Source organism: Manacus candei, unplaced genomic scaffold, assembly GCF_025592945.1.
Source record: "Manacus candei isolate 608988 ecotype Guabito, Panama unplaced genomic scaffold, ASM2559294v1 h1tg000019l, whole genome shotgun sequence".
In the NCBI taxonomy this organism is placed as follows: Eukaryota; Metazoa; Chordata; class Aves; order Passeriformes; family Pipridae; genus Manacus; species Manacus candei.
The window spans coordinates 3,553,309-3,568,644 of record NW_026138067.1 but is presented as its reverse complement, the minus strand read 5'-3'; the positions used below and the strand labels follow the sequence as shown (position 1 = coordinate 3,568,644).

Below are 15,336 nucleotides of genomic sequence, written 5' to 3'. Positions count from 1 at the left end.
ACTTCTCTTTAGGCTTCAGAAACTGGTTGGGGCTCCAAGATTTCTTATCTCATTGCCTCTGTAAAGCTGAATAAACAGACAAGTAGTGAGAGAGGCTGCTCACCCTGAATCCCTTAGTGAAGTCAGTGCAGTGAACGAAATTGTTGGGGAACAACTGAAGTTGGGGAGTTTGTTTTTACTGTTCTGTTTTGTAGCAAAACATAAGTAGTTTATTAAGAGAAGCCTTCAAAAAAGTGTCAGTTAAAGCAGTGTCTATTTGCTGCACTTATAATGATCTGCAATTTAGAAGGAGAACAGAATGTTAACCAGCAGGCTGCTGAGTACTGTCATATGATCAGGGCTGGGGTCTGGTGACAAAAATAGTATGTGACCATGTAATTAAAAGCTCTCATAATGCACATACTCAGAAAGGGATGAAGCCACAATCATGTTGAGTATGTGTTATGTATGACATTGCTGTAGCCTCGTTAGTGCTTCCAGTCAGATGAGAAATTAACATTAACCAAGGCAATGAATGGGAACCTTCCAACTGAGTTCCTCTTAATAAGAGACAAGAGAAAAAAAAACCCTCTTTTTTTTTTTTTTTTTTTTTTTGCCTTTACTACTAGTCATCAAGAATAATTAATAGTAATCAGAAGCTATTCTACAAGGCAGATGCTTTTGCAGAATAAAAGGAAAAAGCCTTACCCAAAAAAAGATTTGGAGGGCTTCTGATTTAGTTGGAAACATGCAGCGCATCCACAGCTGGGACTGGGGATGAGAGGCTTTTTGTCAGTGGAGTCCATGAGGTTCACAGGATCTCCCACTGTCCTCACAAGCTGCAGCCTCAGAAGTCCTCAACTAAGGACCAAGGTTGGAGTAAAAATAAAGTTATTGCTGTTGCAAAGGAGGGGGGAAATTAGGCTGTAAAAACAGAAGGGGAAAAAACATCCCAAAACTTTTAGCTTAAGTAACAGACTTGGAGGCTGAATTCCTGGTGGAGTGAGTTGATGAGCAATAGCTAGTCCTGGAGTGTCCGGAAAAACAAGGCTGGGTGAGTCCTCAGCTCACAGGTGTGAGGCATTCATTGCCTGTTATGAGAGAGGAGGAGTAGGACAGAAGCTAAGGCAGTTACTAGAGATGCAGACTAGAAACTGCCACAAAGGGGCAGGATTTACTTATTTTTTTCATAAAGTAATAAAAGAAAAAAAAATTGTGGTTGCTAACCACCGGTGTGGATACCTGAAGAATGCATTTCCATCACTGAGCTCTGGGGCTTGTTAATGAATGAGAATTATTATACTGGGGTTTGCTAATGAGTGGGAATTATTATCCTGGTTGCCAGGTAGTTTTGGCTTTGGCATCTCCATGGGTTTTTAAGATGACATGCTGTCATCAGCAGATTATTTGCCTAATAGGAAGGTTAACTGAACTGACTTGATTTCATGCTATCATAGTATTTAGTATTTCAGAAAGATGGAACTAGGACTTAGGACTGAAAGACAGAGAGCGTACAAGCTAGGAAACATCCTCAAATTTTTTTTAACAGATTCTTCCTTGACATCTGTATGAGGAAGAAATGTGCTGCAGCCAATTTTACACAGTAATGTTAATGAAAAAGAAGGCAAAACCTACTTGCATTTAGTTCCAAGAAAAACAACCAAGTAAAAGCTAGTAAAATTAAATTATCTTGCACAATTCTCCTATGACTAATACTATTCCTAGTGTTCTTTCTAGACTTTGCTTCAGGTACCAGTTTGAATGTAGAAATACTAATGAGTCTTGGGAACATGTGAGTGGGAGAGATGGGCTGTCCTCTCCCTGGCTGAACAGCTTTCGCCCCAGCTCACATTCCCCTTCCTCTTCAGCTGGGAAAGGTAATACAGAGGCTGTTTGTGCCAGAGTGAAGAAGGGTGCTTTCTGGAACAAACAGTCCACATTTGTGGAGCAAAACTTGGAGCTTACACACAACTGAAATCCACTCTTTGTAGCTGTGAATGTATACTCAGTGAATTATTTTTAGTCTTCTATAAATAGGCACAACAGGTCTTGATGATTTATTTGCTGTGGTTTAGGTTTTTGCCACTGGTCTTAAGAATATTTTTTTTAATTCTCATTAAGGTATTACGAATCCCTGATTATTTTCCTACATTCCTAATGAAGTAGGTCAGGCTTCTTTGGTGGGGTGGGGTTCATTGCATTACTGCAGAAATAGAAAAGGGAAGGAGCAATTGATTCTTCTGGGCATAGAAGTCTACATTTAATGCAACCTTTATGAAAATAAAGGAAAGATAATTTCTATATACCTTTACCCAGTGATAGATCAACAATATATATTCCTCACATATTAAAGGAAAGAAAAATCTAAAAAGGAAAACACCTGTAGCATTCGCTCCTTTGCTATCTCAAGGAAAGTAGAATTTTGTTACCTTCACAGATTTGGGCTCTTAGCTCTTCACTTATGTCCTCCAAAGCTGTGAAATCCTCAGCATAGAAGAGATGTTTATATGATGGCTCAGAAGCAATTTCCAGCAGTTCTTCCTCAATTGCTTTTCCTATTCCAATTGCATAGATGATTATACCTGGATTCAAAAGAAGTTGCACATAATTATTACTTCAGCAGTTCTAATTCTAAGTACTTGTTCCTCTGTGAAAGGAAGGATATGAGAGAAAGGGAGAGCACAAGAAAGGTATATGCTGTGTAACTTCAACATCAGTGTTGAAGAGGCTTAATATGCTTTAGTTACTGAGAGATTTGTAGAAACTCACTTGTTTGCTGTAATTTGACATATAGCTTTTAAGTTAAAGAGATGACAGTTGCCTGGCACTACTGATACTAAATAGCCCCAGAAAGAGTTATTGCAAAACATCCAAGAGGATCACATAATTCACCCTCACAATTGCACTGAAAGTCCCTGGTTTGTGTGTGTCTGTGTATGTAGGATATGTCCAATACAGCTAATTATTGGGTGGAAAGAAGACCTGTTACATACTAGAAAATGGGTCAGAATCCTGAAAGATGGCAGTATTTTTTAAAAAAATACTAAAGTGTTTCATGGAAATCCTCAGACCATATTCAGACTAGATTCTTGCACTCTGAGGGCATTAGCAGGCTGGGAGGCCCACTTAGGAGGGTAAGAATGGGAAAACAAATGATTTGTGGGGCTAGGAAAGAAAGAGCCTTACAACAGGGATGCTCAGGATAAGTATTTCCCCAGCAGAGATGCTATGGAGAAAGTAAATGAAGATTTGTAGTTTTCTTAACTCTGAAAGCAGAGACAGAGGAAGTGGACTCATACAGATTTTAAACAAGCAATGTGTACAAGATATAGTGATCTTCAATATCCTTTTTTTCAGCAGTTATTTTTCTATTCTCATGAATATATGATTTGATACAACATTTTCCTTTACATCAGTTCTAGCTTAGGAAGTGTGAACCACCACTACTGATTTGTGATTCACAGTACTGCTATGAGCTTCATAGCTCTTTTATATGATTCAAGAGCAGAAGCTGCCTTTTCAGCTGGTTGGTTTCAGATAAAACTTGGGATGAGGAGATTTGATATCTTTATTATCATGGGGTAATAACTGCTGCACACTCACGGAATTGCAACTTTAACCTTTTTGCTGAAGAATCATGGGCCTGATAACATAACACAATATGATTTTCCAAGCTTTTAACATTTAATACAAGCATCTCCTTGCTTTTCTTCATGAATCTGCCTACCATTGCACTTTAGCCAGGAAAGTCAAATGTTCATCAGAAACGGATCCAATTCGATGAATGCAGCAGTCATGCTGAGATTTGGGGTTTTTTTAAAGACTTGGAGGTATCAGTGATTAAGTATTCAAGGTCAGGTTCATATTCAGCATTACTACATCGCCTATGCTGCAATTACCCAGGGGATGAGTTTGGCTTGTAGCATTACAGTATCAGTGTAAGCAGCCCAGAGCTGACATTTCATTGAGCAAGTAAGAAGGTCAGCTTGTACTTCTTTCCTTCTTCTTTAAATCATCCATGTAGTGTCACACATCTCACCAGTTAGCCTATAAATATTGTTTTTTGAAAAAACTATTTTAAGATGCACTTTGTTTATTTACCCATTGTAATGGCATACTTGTTAGCACATACTCTTCTCATATCCTTGGGCATTTTCTCCTTGCAGAGAGGTATCAGTCCTGATCAATGCTACACTAATCATATATCAAATTCTGAGTGATGTATTGTGTCAGTAAAACAAGAACCGAAAAAAAGATGTGCAGAATCTTTTAAAGTCTGTCTATTTTCTCTGAGCTGTAGGCCATCAGCCATGGTTTTTAAAGCAGTTTCACATTAAAAAAAAAAAAGTTTTGCAAAGAAGAAAGGGATTGTTTACTTTCTTGAAAACTTTTGAAAATTTTCAGTTGACTCTGCTAAACAGATTAAAAGTTTCTGATTTGTAGTACAGGTGTCCTAGAGGATGAATTTCTCCACAGTCATATTAGAAATTAAAAATCACTGGTTTTCAGTCACATTTCAGCATATCACCTGACAAGGTATGTAGAAACAAAAAGATAGACAGCACGACAGCTATATCCTTTTGAAAAGAGAACCCATCTTTCTTCCAGAACACCATCAGCATTACAAAATTGGTTCAAAATATAGAATATATTCTGCAAACAAAAATATAACATAGCCAATTATTACCATAGTATTTCTCATGAAGATAGATTTCTGTATTTTGAAGACAGCTTGGGGCTTGGGGTTTTTTTTATTGTTTTCTTAGAATTTTTTATGAAGTTCTCAGTGTTCCCAGTGTATCAAATGTCCACCCTCAGTGGGTATGTTCAGGGCACTGCATGGCACTGCCTGGGCATGGTGCAGAACCCCAGTGGTGAGACACTTACTGTGGGTCCCACTCCAGGGATTACACACATGCCTGGCAGCAAAGGCTCTTGAGAACACCAAAGATTCAATGGTCACTGTACCAGCTACACTCCTATGGCAGATGCTCTCTTGATTAGCACATACTGTAGCACACCCAAACCATTACTACATCTTATTTCTAACAGTATTTGCCTTTAAGAATTAAATATCAAAAACATTTCCACTTACCATTTTGCTTTGCTCTAGTAGCCCACTCAGAGACTTCATCTTGGGCTCGTCCATCTGTAAACACAATGGAGATTCGAGGGACATTGGCTGAAAGTGGTCTTGCTCCTTCTGCTTCTGTGAAGCTTCTCTCAGACATTTGCCTCAGTGCCAGTCCTGTCATGGACCCTCTCCCCATGTACTTCATTTGTGATACAGCTTTCTTCATGTCCTTGGCTGAGCTGAACTGCCTTAATGTAAACTCTGTGCGAACCTCCGTGGAATACTGAAGCAGACCGACTCGAGCAGCCTTGGGTGAAATCTCAAGTGTATCCAAAATTCCTGAGACAAATTGTTTTACAATTTCAAAATTATCCTCTCCGAGACTTTTTGATCCATCAATCACAAACATCAGGTCAATTGGGCCTTCAGTGCATCCTGTGAAATGAGCAGGAGAGTGTTCAGACCACGAAAAAAATCCACAAAGCTAGGAAAGGGATCTAGATACCCAGGGACTGCATGAACTCAAGAGATCATCTAAAGTACCCTGTTCTGGCTCGTCCAATTTTGCCAGTATGTCTGAAGATGTGTTTTAAGAATGACTATTAAGTGGAGAGAACTGAAGAACATAACTAGGATATAGAGACAGAGTTGCCACAATTTTCTTCCAGGGATAAGCCATATGCTAACTTTGCATTTGTGTAGATGAGCAGCACTGAGAGACGTGGAAGAGAATTACTGAAGTTGAATTTGTACTGCAGAAGTTAAAAAATAGTTAAAAAACTATAGGTGAGAGAATTGGTTAGATAAGGGTTTTTTTGCTTGTAACTGCCTAACAGTCTTGTAATTAGAAGGCTAATGTATTATTGCAATTAACCTTTTTGGTTTATCCATTAAAGCTGGGAGTTTGTCAGAAGACTGACAAATTTGGAGTTCTTGTACTTTTTGGCAAGCGCACATGCAAAAATCAAAGCAGTTTCAGCAGGCATAGACTACTGTGCTTTGTGCAAGGGCTAGCTGCAGAGATGCTTAGTTCCTATTTGATCAATGGAGCTTCCAAGTAGAATTTTCCATACTAAGGAATGTAAGATTTGCTTCTTGGTCTGGATGAAATAAACTTTGACCTCGACTCATTTCAGAGCTTTGTATAGGAAGAACGCTGAAAGCACCATACAAAAGAGTATTGTGCAGCAGAAATTACTCTGACAGCCAAAATTACTGGAGATGTCTGTTACCAAGTCAATGAAGGAATAAGGAATTTTCAGCTTTAAAGCTTGGACTTTACTTTCTAGAAAATATCTATTTTAAAACTGCCCAAGCATTCATTTCTGCAGTCATCTGAGAAAAAGATGCCTTACACATACTAAGGTGATGCAAATGCAACTTATATGAATATCAGAACCACCTCAATATCATTGTGTAAGTCAAGATAGATCAGCAGTTCATGGTGCATGGTTTTAGTTAGGAGTAAGAACAGCCATGGACAGGATACCATTATTTTGGTAATCGTAGTCTCCTCGACTAAGGCATCCATTTTTAGCAGAATAAATATTTTTTACTGTATTCCACTAAAAGAATTTCTCCTCCAAGTATTAAGAGATGAGATAAATGCATATCATGTTGGAAGACAAGCAAATAGAATTAATGGTATTTTAAAATACAGTATATAAAGATAAAAGATACACTATATGAATCTGATTAAAGTTCACATTCCTTGTTAATAAGATTCTATTTTGGCTTTTTTTGCTGATGTTTTGAAATAATTATAATTGTACTTGATGCTATACCAAAACAACTGTTCCAATGTGATAGCGTTTCGCTTATGAGAGCATCAAGTTAATTGTTTGCAACACTTCCCACCACACATATATGCTTTGGGCTTTCAAATATTATTTCATGTTTGAAGTGAGTTGTGGCAGCGTACAAGGCCAGGCTGGATGGGGCTTGGAGGAGCCTGGTCTAGTGGAAGGTGTCCCTGCTCATGGCAGGGGGGTTGGAACTATGTGATCTTAAAGGTTCCTTCCAACTCAGGCCATTCTATGATTCTATGATTTTTTTGAAGTGAGGTCAGTTAATTTTAGAAATCAAATAAACAAATGCTTTCTAAATAAAATGTACTTACTTCTGCATGTTTTCTGATCGTCTTTTAGTACATATCCCTCCTGGCATTTGCAGATATATGAATCATCATTATTAACACAGGTATGTTCACAACCATGGTCAACTGATTTGCAGACATCTTTATCTAGGAAAAATTGAAATATTTATCTGTATTCCATTTAACACATTTATAAATTCAGAGACTCCATACATAATATTTGAAGAACATATGACAAAGGAATATAACATCTTAGTTTGTTTCCGTAGCAATGCCAGGGGAGAGTGATTGACAGACACGATTAGTTACTTACCTCGACATGTTTTCCCATCTTGTCGCAGGACAAAACCCTCATGGCACTGACAGCTGTATGAATTGTTATTATTAATGCACACATGTTCACAGCCATGGTCAATAGATTGACACACATCTTTATCTGAGAATTGTTAAGAGAATTTCCTTATTAGACCACTTTTTAAATGCAAAACTGGCATGAACAAGCTTTGAGTGAAATTAAGTCTGTTATTTCTTTTATGACTGGAAAACAGATTCCCCATAAAAGTTTCAGCTACTCACTCCTGCACGTTTTTCTGTCTTGCCTCAATATAAATCCCTTGTGACACTGACACATGTATGAATCGTCAGTTGGAACACAGACATGTTCACAACCATGGTTGACTGTTTTGCAGACATTTTTAGCTTGGAATAATGAAAACTGTATTTAGCACAGTTAGCTAAGTAAATAACTTTCACAAAATAATAATTATGGCAATAATTTTCTATGAAGAAGCTCACTTCCATGAAGTTGATTCTGTATAAAAGACACAAATAAGACACTACTGTTGCATAGTGTGTTTCAGTAACAGATCAAAAAGTACAAACCACAGATTAAATAACTTACTCCTGCAGGTTTTTCCATCTTCCCTCAGTATGAATTCATCATGACACTTGCAGACATAGGAATCATCAGTATTAACACAAATTTGTTCACAGCCGTGGTCAACTGAGTTGCAAACATCTTTATCTGAGAAGAGTGGATGGGGTTTGTGAGGTGAGGCTCATTAAGGCTGGGTTTTTTAACCAGCCCAAATAGTTGGAAATCACAAACATACACGTGTGCAAACACTCAGAGCCACAACACTTGAAAGCCTCAAATAAAAACATACTTTTATGCTCAGCCTACTCACATCTACATGTCTTTCCATCCTCCTTCAGTATGAATTTTTCACGACACTGGCAGATGTAGGAATCTTCAGTATTCACACAAACTTGTTCACAGCCATGGTCAACCGAGCTGCAAACATCCCTGTCTGCAAACAGGAGAGCTGGTAGTCAGCATACATCAGCAGAGGCCTTGATTATATGTGTAATTCATCAAACTACGTTCTCATGCTACTTACTTCTGCAGGTTTTCCCATCATGTCTGAGTAGGAACCCATCGTGGCATTTGCAGATATACGAATCACCAGAACTAACACAATCATGTTCACATCCATGGTTGACTGATTTGCAAAGATCTTTATCTGAAAGCAGATGACAGCTTTTGCTGCTTAATGCATTTCTACACAAGCATGAGCTACAGATGCTGGTAAGTATCAGACTACTTACTTTCGCAAGTTTTTCCATCTTCTCTTAGCAGGAATCCCTCCTGACACTTACAAACGAACGAATCACCAGCATTAACACACTCATGTTCACAGCCGTGGTTGACTGATTTGCAAATATCCTTGCCTGGGAATAGTTAGATAATATTTAATGTGGTTTGCTAGTTAAACTTTTTTTTATAAATACAAATACTGTGAAGGTAATCCCTTGAGCAAATGGAAGCAAGTCTCCAAACTGAAAGCAAATCTCTGGTTAGTTAAATGACGGATAGCTTAGCTTACATCAAGCATGAGTTCTTTACCATCTGAGCAAAAAGAACTGCATGGTTTGGATGGCCTTCAACTAACAGTAAATCATTTTAGGATTAATCTGACTAGATTAAGGAGGAGGACTTTACATTAAGAGCAGTAAGAGTGAAAGGAGGGAATAATTTAGTACAGTCATTTAGCACAAATTCATATTGGGATAACGAAATTAGGAAAAACACCACAGGACATGATTTAACAATAATTCTTTAACATCCTTACATCAGTGCCAAGAGTCTGCATAAAAAAACACCATAAAGAATAGGAATTACTTATTTGAGACAATAAATAAAATCTAACTGGTATTGCTGAGAATTGATAGGAGGACTCATATGACTTCAATGTTAAACCAGTGGGTTAAAACCTCTTCAAGAAGGATAGATGGGGGAAAAGTATAGAAGAAAGTGGAGCCATCTATCAGCATTCTCTGTTTCTTTTTCACTGCGACACAGAAGAAAATATTCTCAATTTCTAATGGAGAACTACCTTTACATAAAAAGTGGAACAATACTGACAGACAAGTTCAAATTGACTCTTCAGTTTTAATACATAGTGAAGAAAACCTTATGTTCCAAAAACTACTACATAAGACAACCTTCTAACTCAACACAAATTACATTTAAGACATGGCAATCTAAACTAGATTCCATCATAGTGAATAAAAAAGAAATTATAATGTAAATAAAAATTAGCATCTGCTTATACATAGCTGTGTGCAACTTAGACCCATTTCTTGTTTATAAACAGAAACAAAACCAAACCAGCAACAGATATGGCTATTACTTCAAAAGGATGAATTTTACACAGCTGAAAGCAAATATGAGCCAGACTATTTTGGGATCTGAGGGGGCAGGGGGTGGGTGGGAAATAATAATAATAGTAGTAAAAAAAGTCAATGATTGCAATGATTTTACTAGACATTCCCCAAAAATAAAGTCTCACAATTGGAAAAGAATGCCAGAGTAGTTAAAAAATTTAGAAATCGAGGTTGAAGACAGCTGTAAGATTTGAATAATGACTGGAGGAAAGAACATTCACAGTATTTACTGAACGTGAAAATATTAGGAATTTGAAAACACTGAAATAAAAAGGACAAGGGGGTGCATGGCCAACCAAATAAAGGGTAGTACGAGTATGTTATTTAAATATTATTAGGAACAAAAAGCATTCTAACAATGTATTTTTAATTAATAGACAGAAATGGTAGAATTGCCAATCAACGCAGAAATGTTAAAAATTTTATGTATTCAGATCTGAACTTATGAAAGAGACTACTGATGGTATTGTTGGAGTGAAGAGTTCCATCAGCTCAGATTTAGGTCACACAGCACACAGTGAACACACACACACATTTTTGAACCAGTAACTACAGGTAATTTGCAGCAAATAGGTGTAAAAGAGCTGCCTGAAGAACACCTTGGATGCACACTGAAAAAAAATACTATCGTTCCAGCGTTTAAAAGGATGAGTAGTTCATTGTAAGCCTGTCAGCTTGACAATGATCTTCATTAAAATAATGGAATAGATAATGTGGAACTTGATTCAGAGTAAAACCAAAAAAAGGGCATTAATATCAATCAACTTGGTGTTATGGAAAAACAGATCCTGGAAAACTAAATAAATATCTTTCTTAATTGACGATGAAGCTGTTTCATAAAGCTCATGCTGTTCATACAATGAAGCAGTCAGAAAGGCAGAAGTCTTGGCATTTATTTTGATTAAGGAAACAGACTATAGAATCAACATTATTTGGACTAATGCTGCCTTAGAAAGGCCTTCAGAATCAATTGTAATTGGGAGACCATCAAGTGGCTTTTTTTCTAAGAATCTGCCCTACTCCGCTTCTACTTAACACTTTTATGGACAGCCCAGAAGAAATTACAAAATAATCACTGATGAATTTTGTAGTTACTCCAGTTTTGAGAGAATGGTAAAAAAAAAAAAATAGAGCAGCTGCTGATATTAGAAGACATGATTCTTTTTGGAATCTGGATAACAGAAAAACATATGTATTTTAAAATAGCCAGAACTAAGCTTATGCATTTAGAAACAAAGGCGTGGGACACCTGTATAACTGAGAATCTTAAAACAACTTATGATCTTGGTAGATAACTAACTGAAAACAAATATTAGCAGAATATTTTGTTCAGAGAGTAACATTATCTTTTGTCATAAAAAAAGATAGATTAAAAAAAGATAAAAGATAAAAAAAGATAGTTAGATTCAAACAGGAATTAGGTGGGTTATTGTTCCTCTACCCTGGCCCCTGCTCTGTCTCCTATTAGAAGAACTTGTTTCACCGGGGTGCCCCTACAAGGATGTTGATAAATAGCAGAGGCTTTAAGGGAGCAAGAAAAGAGTTATAAAAAGACTAGAAAACATATAAAAAGTCTGAAGGAGTTTCGTTTGCTTATCATTTACAAAAGAATATTCTAAGAGGTTAACATAAGGAATGGGTTAAGTCATGATCCGCATGAATATACTCAGAGCAACCCAGTGGCAATTAGAACTTCAACCCATTAAAGTGCAGCAACATCCTATGCTCAAGATTAAAAGTCAACATACTTAATCTGGAAACAAAGCTCACATTTCTAAAACTACATTCAAATCTTAAAATTGGCCAATTTTCTGAAATGTATCTTTTGTTTAAACAATACTTACTTCATAGAAGTCTGATGAAAAATAGAGAAAAATATTCCATTCTGGTCACTATGAATCAGTGAATAATATCACAATAAAAGGAAAATGAAATTTCTTGTTTTATTCATAAACTACTTACTTCGGCATGTTTTCCCATCTTGCCTTAGTACAAATCCATCATGGCATTGGCAAGTGTATGAATCGTCATTGTTAACACAAAGATGTTCACAGCCATGACTGATTGATTTGCAGATGTCCTTATCTAGGAATAATTTAGATTTTATTTACTACAGTTTCACAAATAGGAACATTTTCAAAACTTTAAAGACTAACAGTAATAATCTCCTAGCAAATAAAGAGGTTATTCTCCTCTTTGTTAGGCAAAATCTCCTATAAGACCTGCCTCTAAATAATATGTTTCTTCAGTAGACCTCTGAATATAAAAAAACATTGTAACATAAAATGACTTACTTTTACATGTTTTCTTATCATCCCTCAATATAAAACCCTCATAGCACTGGCAGATGTATGAACTATCAGTATTCACGCAAATATGCTCACAGCCATGGTCAACAGAATTGCAAACATCTTTATCTGTCAAAAAAATAAGGTTGCCATATTTAAAACATGTCTACAAATGCACAGATTATAAAGGAAATCTTCTTTAAAGGTAAGGATACTTACTTCTACATGTTTTTCCATCTTCCCTTAGTGCAAATCCCTCATAACACTGGCAGATGTACGACTCATCAGCATTAACACAGACGTGTTCACAGCCATGGTGAACGGAACTGCAGATGTCTTTATCTGAGAACATTGATGATATTAGGTTAGAGCACATCCATAGCCAATATATCATGCAGGGAGAAGTAACAGCTCTTACTAGGTCTACTGAGATCACTGGAACAAACGGACAAAAATTTAGGCAGCAAACGCTTTTAACTCTTGATACCTGAAAAATTTTGAGTATTTTCTGCTTCTAGTCTATCAGTTCAGCTATTAAAATACATTGTTTTTATCCACAGAGTCTCTTCAAGCTTCTGGCAGGTATAACAATACTACTCCTATATTCTAACAGTAACCTGTTGCTGTGTTTGTTCAAAGCCTTCTGCAGATCTACATACGGTAGATCAAAGTCTATGAGTAATTATCAGAATACTTACTTCTGCATGTTTTCCCATCTTCTCTCAGCAGAAAACCTTCATGACACTTGCAAACATACGAGTCATCTTCACTGACACAAATATGCTCACAGCCATGGCTGACTGATTTGCAGATGTCCCGTCCTGGGAATGATTGATATAAATGTAGGTTTCAAACAAAAATATGTTAAAGAAATGTAGATATCAAAAAGTAAGTTTTGTTTTTTTTTCTTTCCAGTAAGAAGTGAAAACCCCCTTTCTTTCCTTGCCTGATGCACACGCAAAAATGTTCAGTAGATATCGGTCACTCACTTCTGCACGTCTTGCCATCTTCTCTCAACACAAATCCCTCACGACACTTGCAGATGTAGGAATTGTCAGCACTAACACAAATATGCTCACAGCCATGGTTGACTGATTTGCAGACATTTTTACCTGGGAATAATTTAATATATAAAAAATTGTGTTTGTCAAAGGCAGACAAATTGTGTTTGTTCAAAGTCTTACAATTGTGATCTACTGAATGTTCTTATCCTTTCTAGTACACCAAACTCAATTCTTGAAATCATTTGTAGCACGTGTTGTCTTTTTTTGTTGTAACAAAAAATACATCTTTGTCCTGCTAATTTTACAAACTTACTATTAAGGAAAAGTGCATTGTTCCAATTCTAGAGTTTGTGAAATTTCACATATCCCTAGTCTGCAGATTAGTGAGACACTGCAATTTCCAAAGGAGCATAAATCCCATATCCACATTGTAAGTAAACTTTCTGGTGAGAAACTGATTTTTCTATCATCATCTTTTTATCTTCAGCAATGCTGAAACAGTTAGTCTTTGTTTTCTTTGTGCTTAAGCTTGGAAGGTGTTTGTAATTTTTTTTGTAAAGCAGGATGACAAAAGTTTGGTGTATATGGCATTTTAGGTAGTGAGAAAGATGAATTTATGATCCTGCTGTGAAGTTCTGGAAAATCCTCAGCTATAATTGAGCAAGCAGATGTTCAAAATTTAAATACAATTAGTATCTCAAAATAAAATCCACAACTGTCCTATTTCAGGACTACTTTTTAAAATGGCACAGACACTTGGGGTATGATTCAGGTGCCTAAAATTATACATTCAGTACCACTTCAGATGCCTTAGCATTTCCAAGATATAGACAAAGATGATATGACACCAAAAGTGAAATTAGGACCTCTTGAAATCCTTGAACATATAAAAATCACATTGGACTGCAATGTTTAGGCAATCAAACCCACCTTACAGATTTCTTCTGTGTGTAATATTAAACTGAGTTGCTGAATAATAACTTACGTTTACACGTTTTCCCATCGTTACGAAGCCTGTATCCTTCAAAACACTGACAAGTATAAGATCTGTCACCATTTACACACAAATGTTCACAGCCATGATCACTCAGAGCACAATAGTCAACTCCTGTAGGAGCAATTGAAATTATTAAAAAATTTAACCAATAATGAATTAATTATTTTTCATCTCTAGTATTTGCATTTCATATAAGCAAGTAAATATAAATGCATTGATCTGCTTAAACAATAATTCGGTTTCTCATCTGTAATATATACATAGCTTCAATAAACTGTGAGAGGGCCTAGTGATGTACTTTTCATTGTTTGCTTTAAGCAGAGTTGAGAAATTATACTTTTCTATGCTTAAAATAGCTAAACAGAGTCCATGTCTCAGTAATTAGAAAGCGAATTAAAACAAAACAAAACACTTTGGCAATGATTTTATACAAGACACTTGCAAAGACATAAAAGCTATCTTGTTAGCGTTCTTTAAATAGTCTCTAAATGGCCTGATGTGAAGGTGGCAGACCCCAGAACTCACTTGTGGACCTGACCCGGGCCCTGTGGCAGCAAGCAGAAAACCTCTCAGACATCAGTGGGATTTGGTTTGGACTATTCAAGCTTTTGCAAAGAATTGCAAACAACAAGTACTGTCAAATATGGTCCACTTTACATCTCAGATTTCCCAAGTGTTTCTTCTCTGTAATATAAAGACATAGGGCTCCTGGGACCTTGCAGGCAGCACTTGATACTATCTATTGGCTACACACACTCATTTTTTTTTTGTAATTAGTTGTCAGACTATAGATTTGTTTACCATTCAGTTGTTCCCACAGCTCTCTCAAGATACTAATGTCGGTGTATATGACACTAGAAGGTCCCCTGTTTTCCCACTAGGAGTGGTATATATTAAATGCTAATCTCTTCCATTCAACTGCTCATTCGGGAAATTGCAAAGTGCCAAAACTCTCTTCATGGTAGCCTAAAAACGTTCAGGAGGTTTCAACAACTCATTTAGAACTCAGGAATAGGACAAATCTCTTTCCTAAATATATATGAGGAGAGAGTTACGCTGGCAAGAAGAGGAGCTATTCAAAAGGGCTCAGTTTCATTGCACAAGAGAGATTCCAGAAGTCACAGCACCATTTTCATAGAATCATAGAATATCTTGAGTTGGAAGGGACCCAC

At 36.7% G+C, this 15,336-nt stretch overlaps 1 protein-coding gene across 2 annotated transcripts in view; it reads right to left on the bottom strand.

Moving 5' to 3' along the window:
• Positions 1 to 15,336, bottom strand: part of MATN2 (matrilin 2) — a 69,429-nt gene that overhangs the window by 5,796 nt on the left and 48,297 nt on the right. For both annotated transcript variants that reach the window (XM_051785199.1, XM_051785200.1), the window contains 14 exons: positions 14,153 to 14,275; positions 13,153 to 13,275; positions 12,862 to 12,984; positions 12,383 to 12,505; positions 12,170 to 12,292; positions 11,838 to 11,960; positions 8,757 to 8,879; positions 8,549 to 8,671; positions 8,336 to 8,458; positions 8,050 to 8,172; positions 7,462 to 7,584; positions 7,173 to 7,295; positions 5,075 to 5,488; positions 2,409 to 2,561 (listed from right to left, as the gene is read on the bottom strand). In XM_051785199.1, the coding sequence (XP_051641159.1) occupies positions 2,409 to 2,561; positions 5,075 to 5,488; positions 7,173 to 7,295; positions 7,462 to 7,584; positions 8,050 to 8,172; positions 8,336 to 8,458; positions 8,549 to 8,671; positions 8,757 to 8,879; positions 11,838 to 11,960; positions 12,170 to 12,292; positions 12,383 to 12,505; positions 12,862 to 12,984; positions 13,153 to 13,275; positions 14,153 to 14,275 (2,043 nt within the window). The remainder of the gene's footprint in view (positions 1 to 2,408; positions 2,562 to 5,074; positions 5,489 to 7,172; positions 7,296 to 7,461; positions 7,585 to 8,049; positions 8,173 to 8,335; positions 8,459 to 8,548; positions 8,672 to 8,756; positions 8,880 to 11,837; positions 11,961 to 12,169; positions 12,293 to 12,382; positions 12,506 to 12,861; positions 12,985 to 13,152; positions 13,276 to 14,152; positions 14,276 to 15,336) is intronic.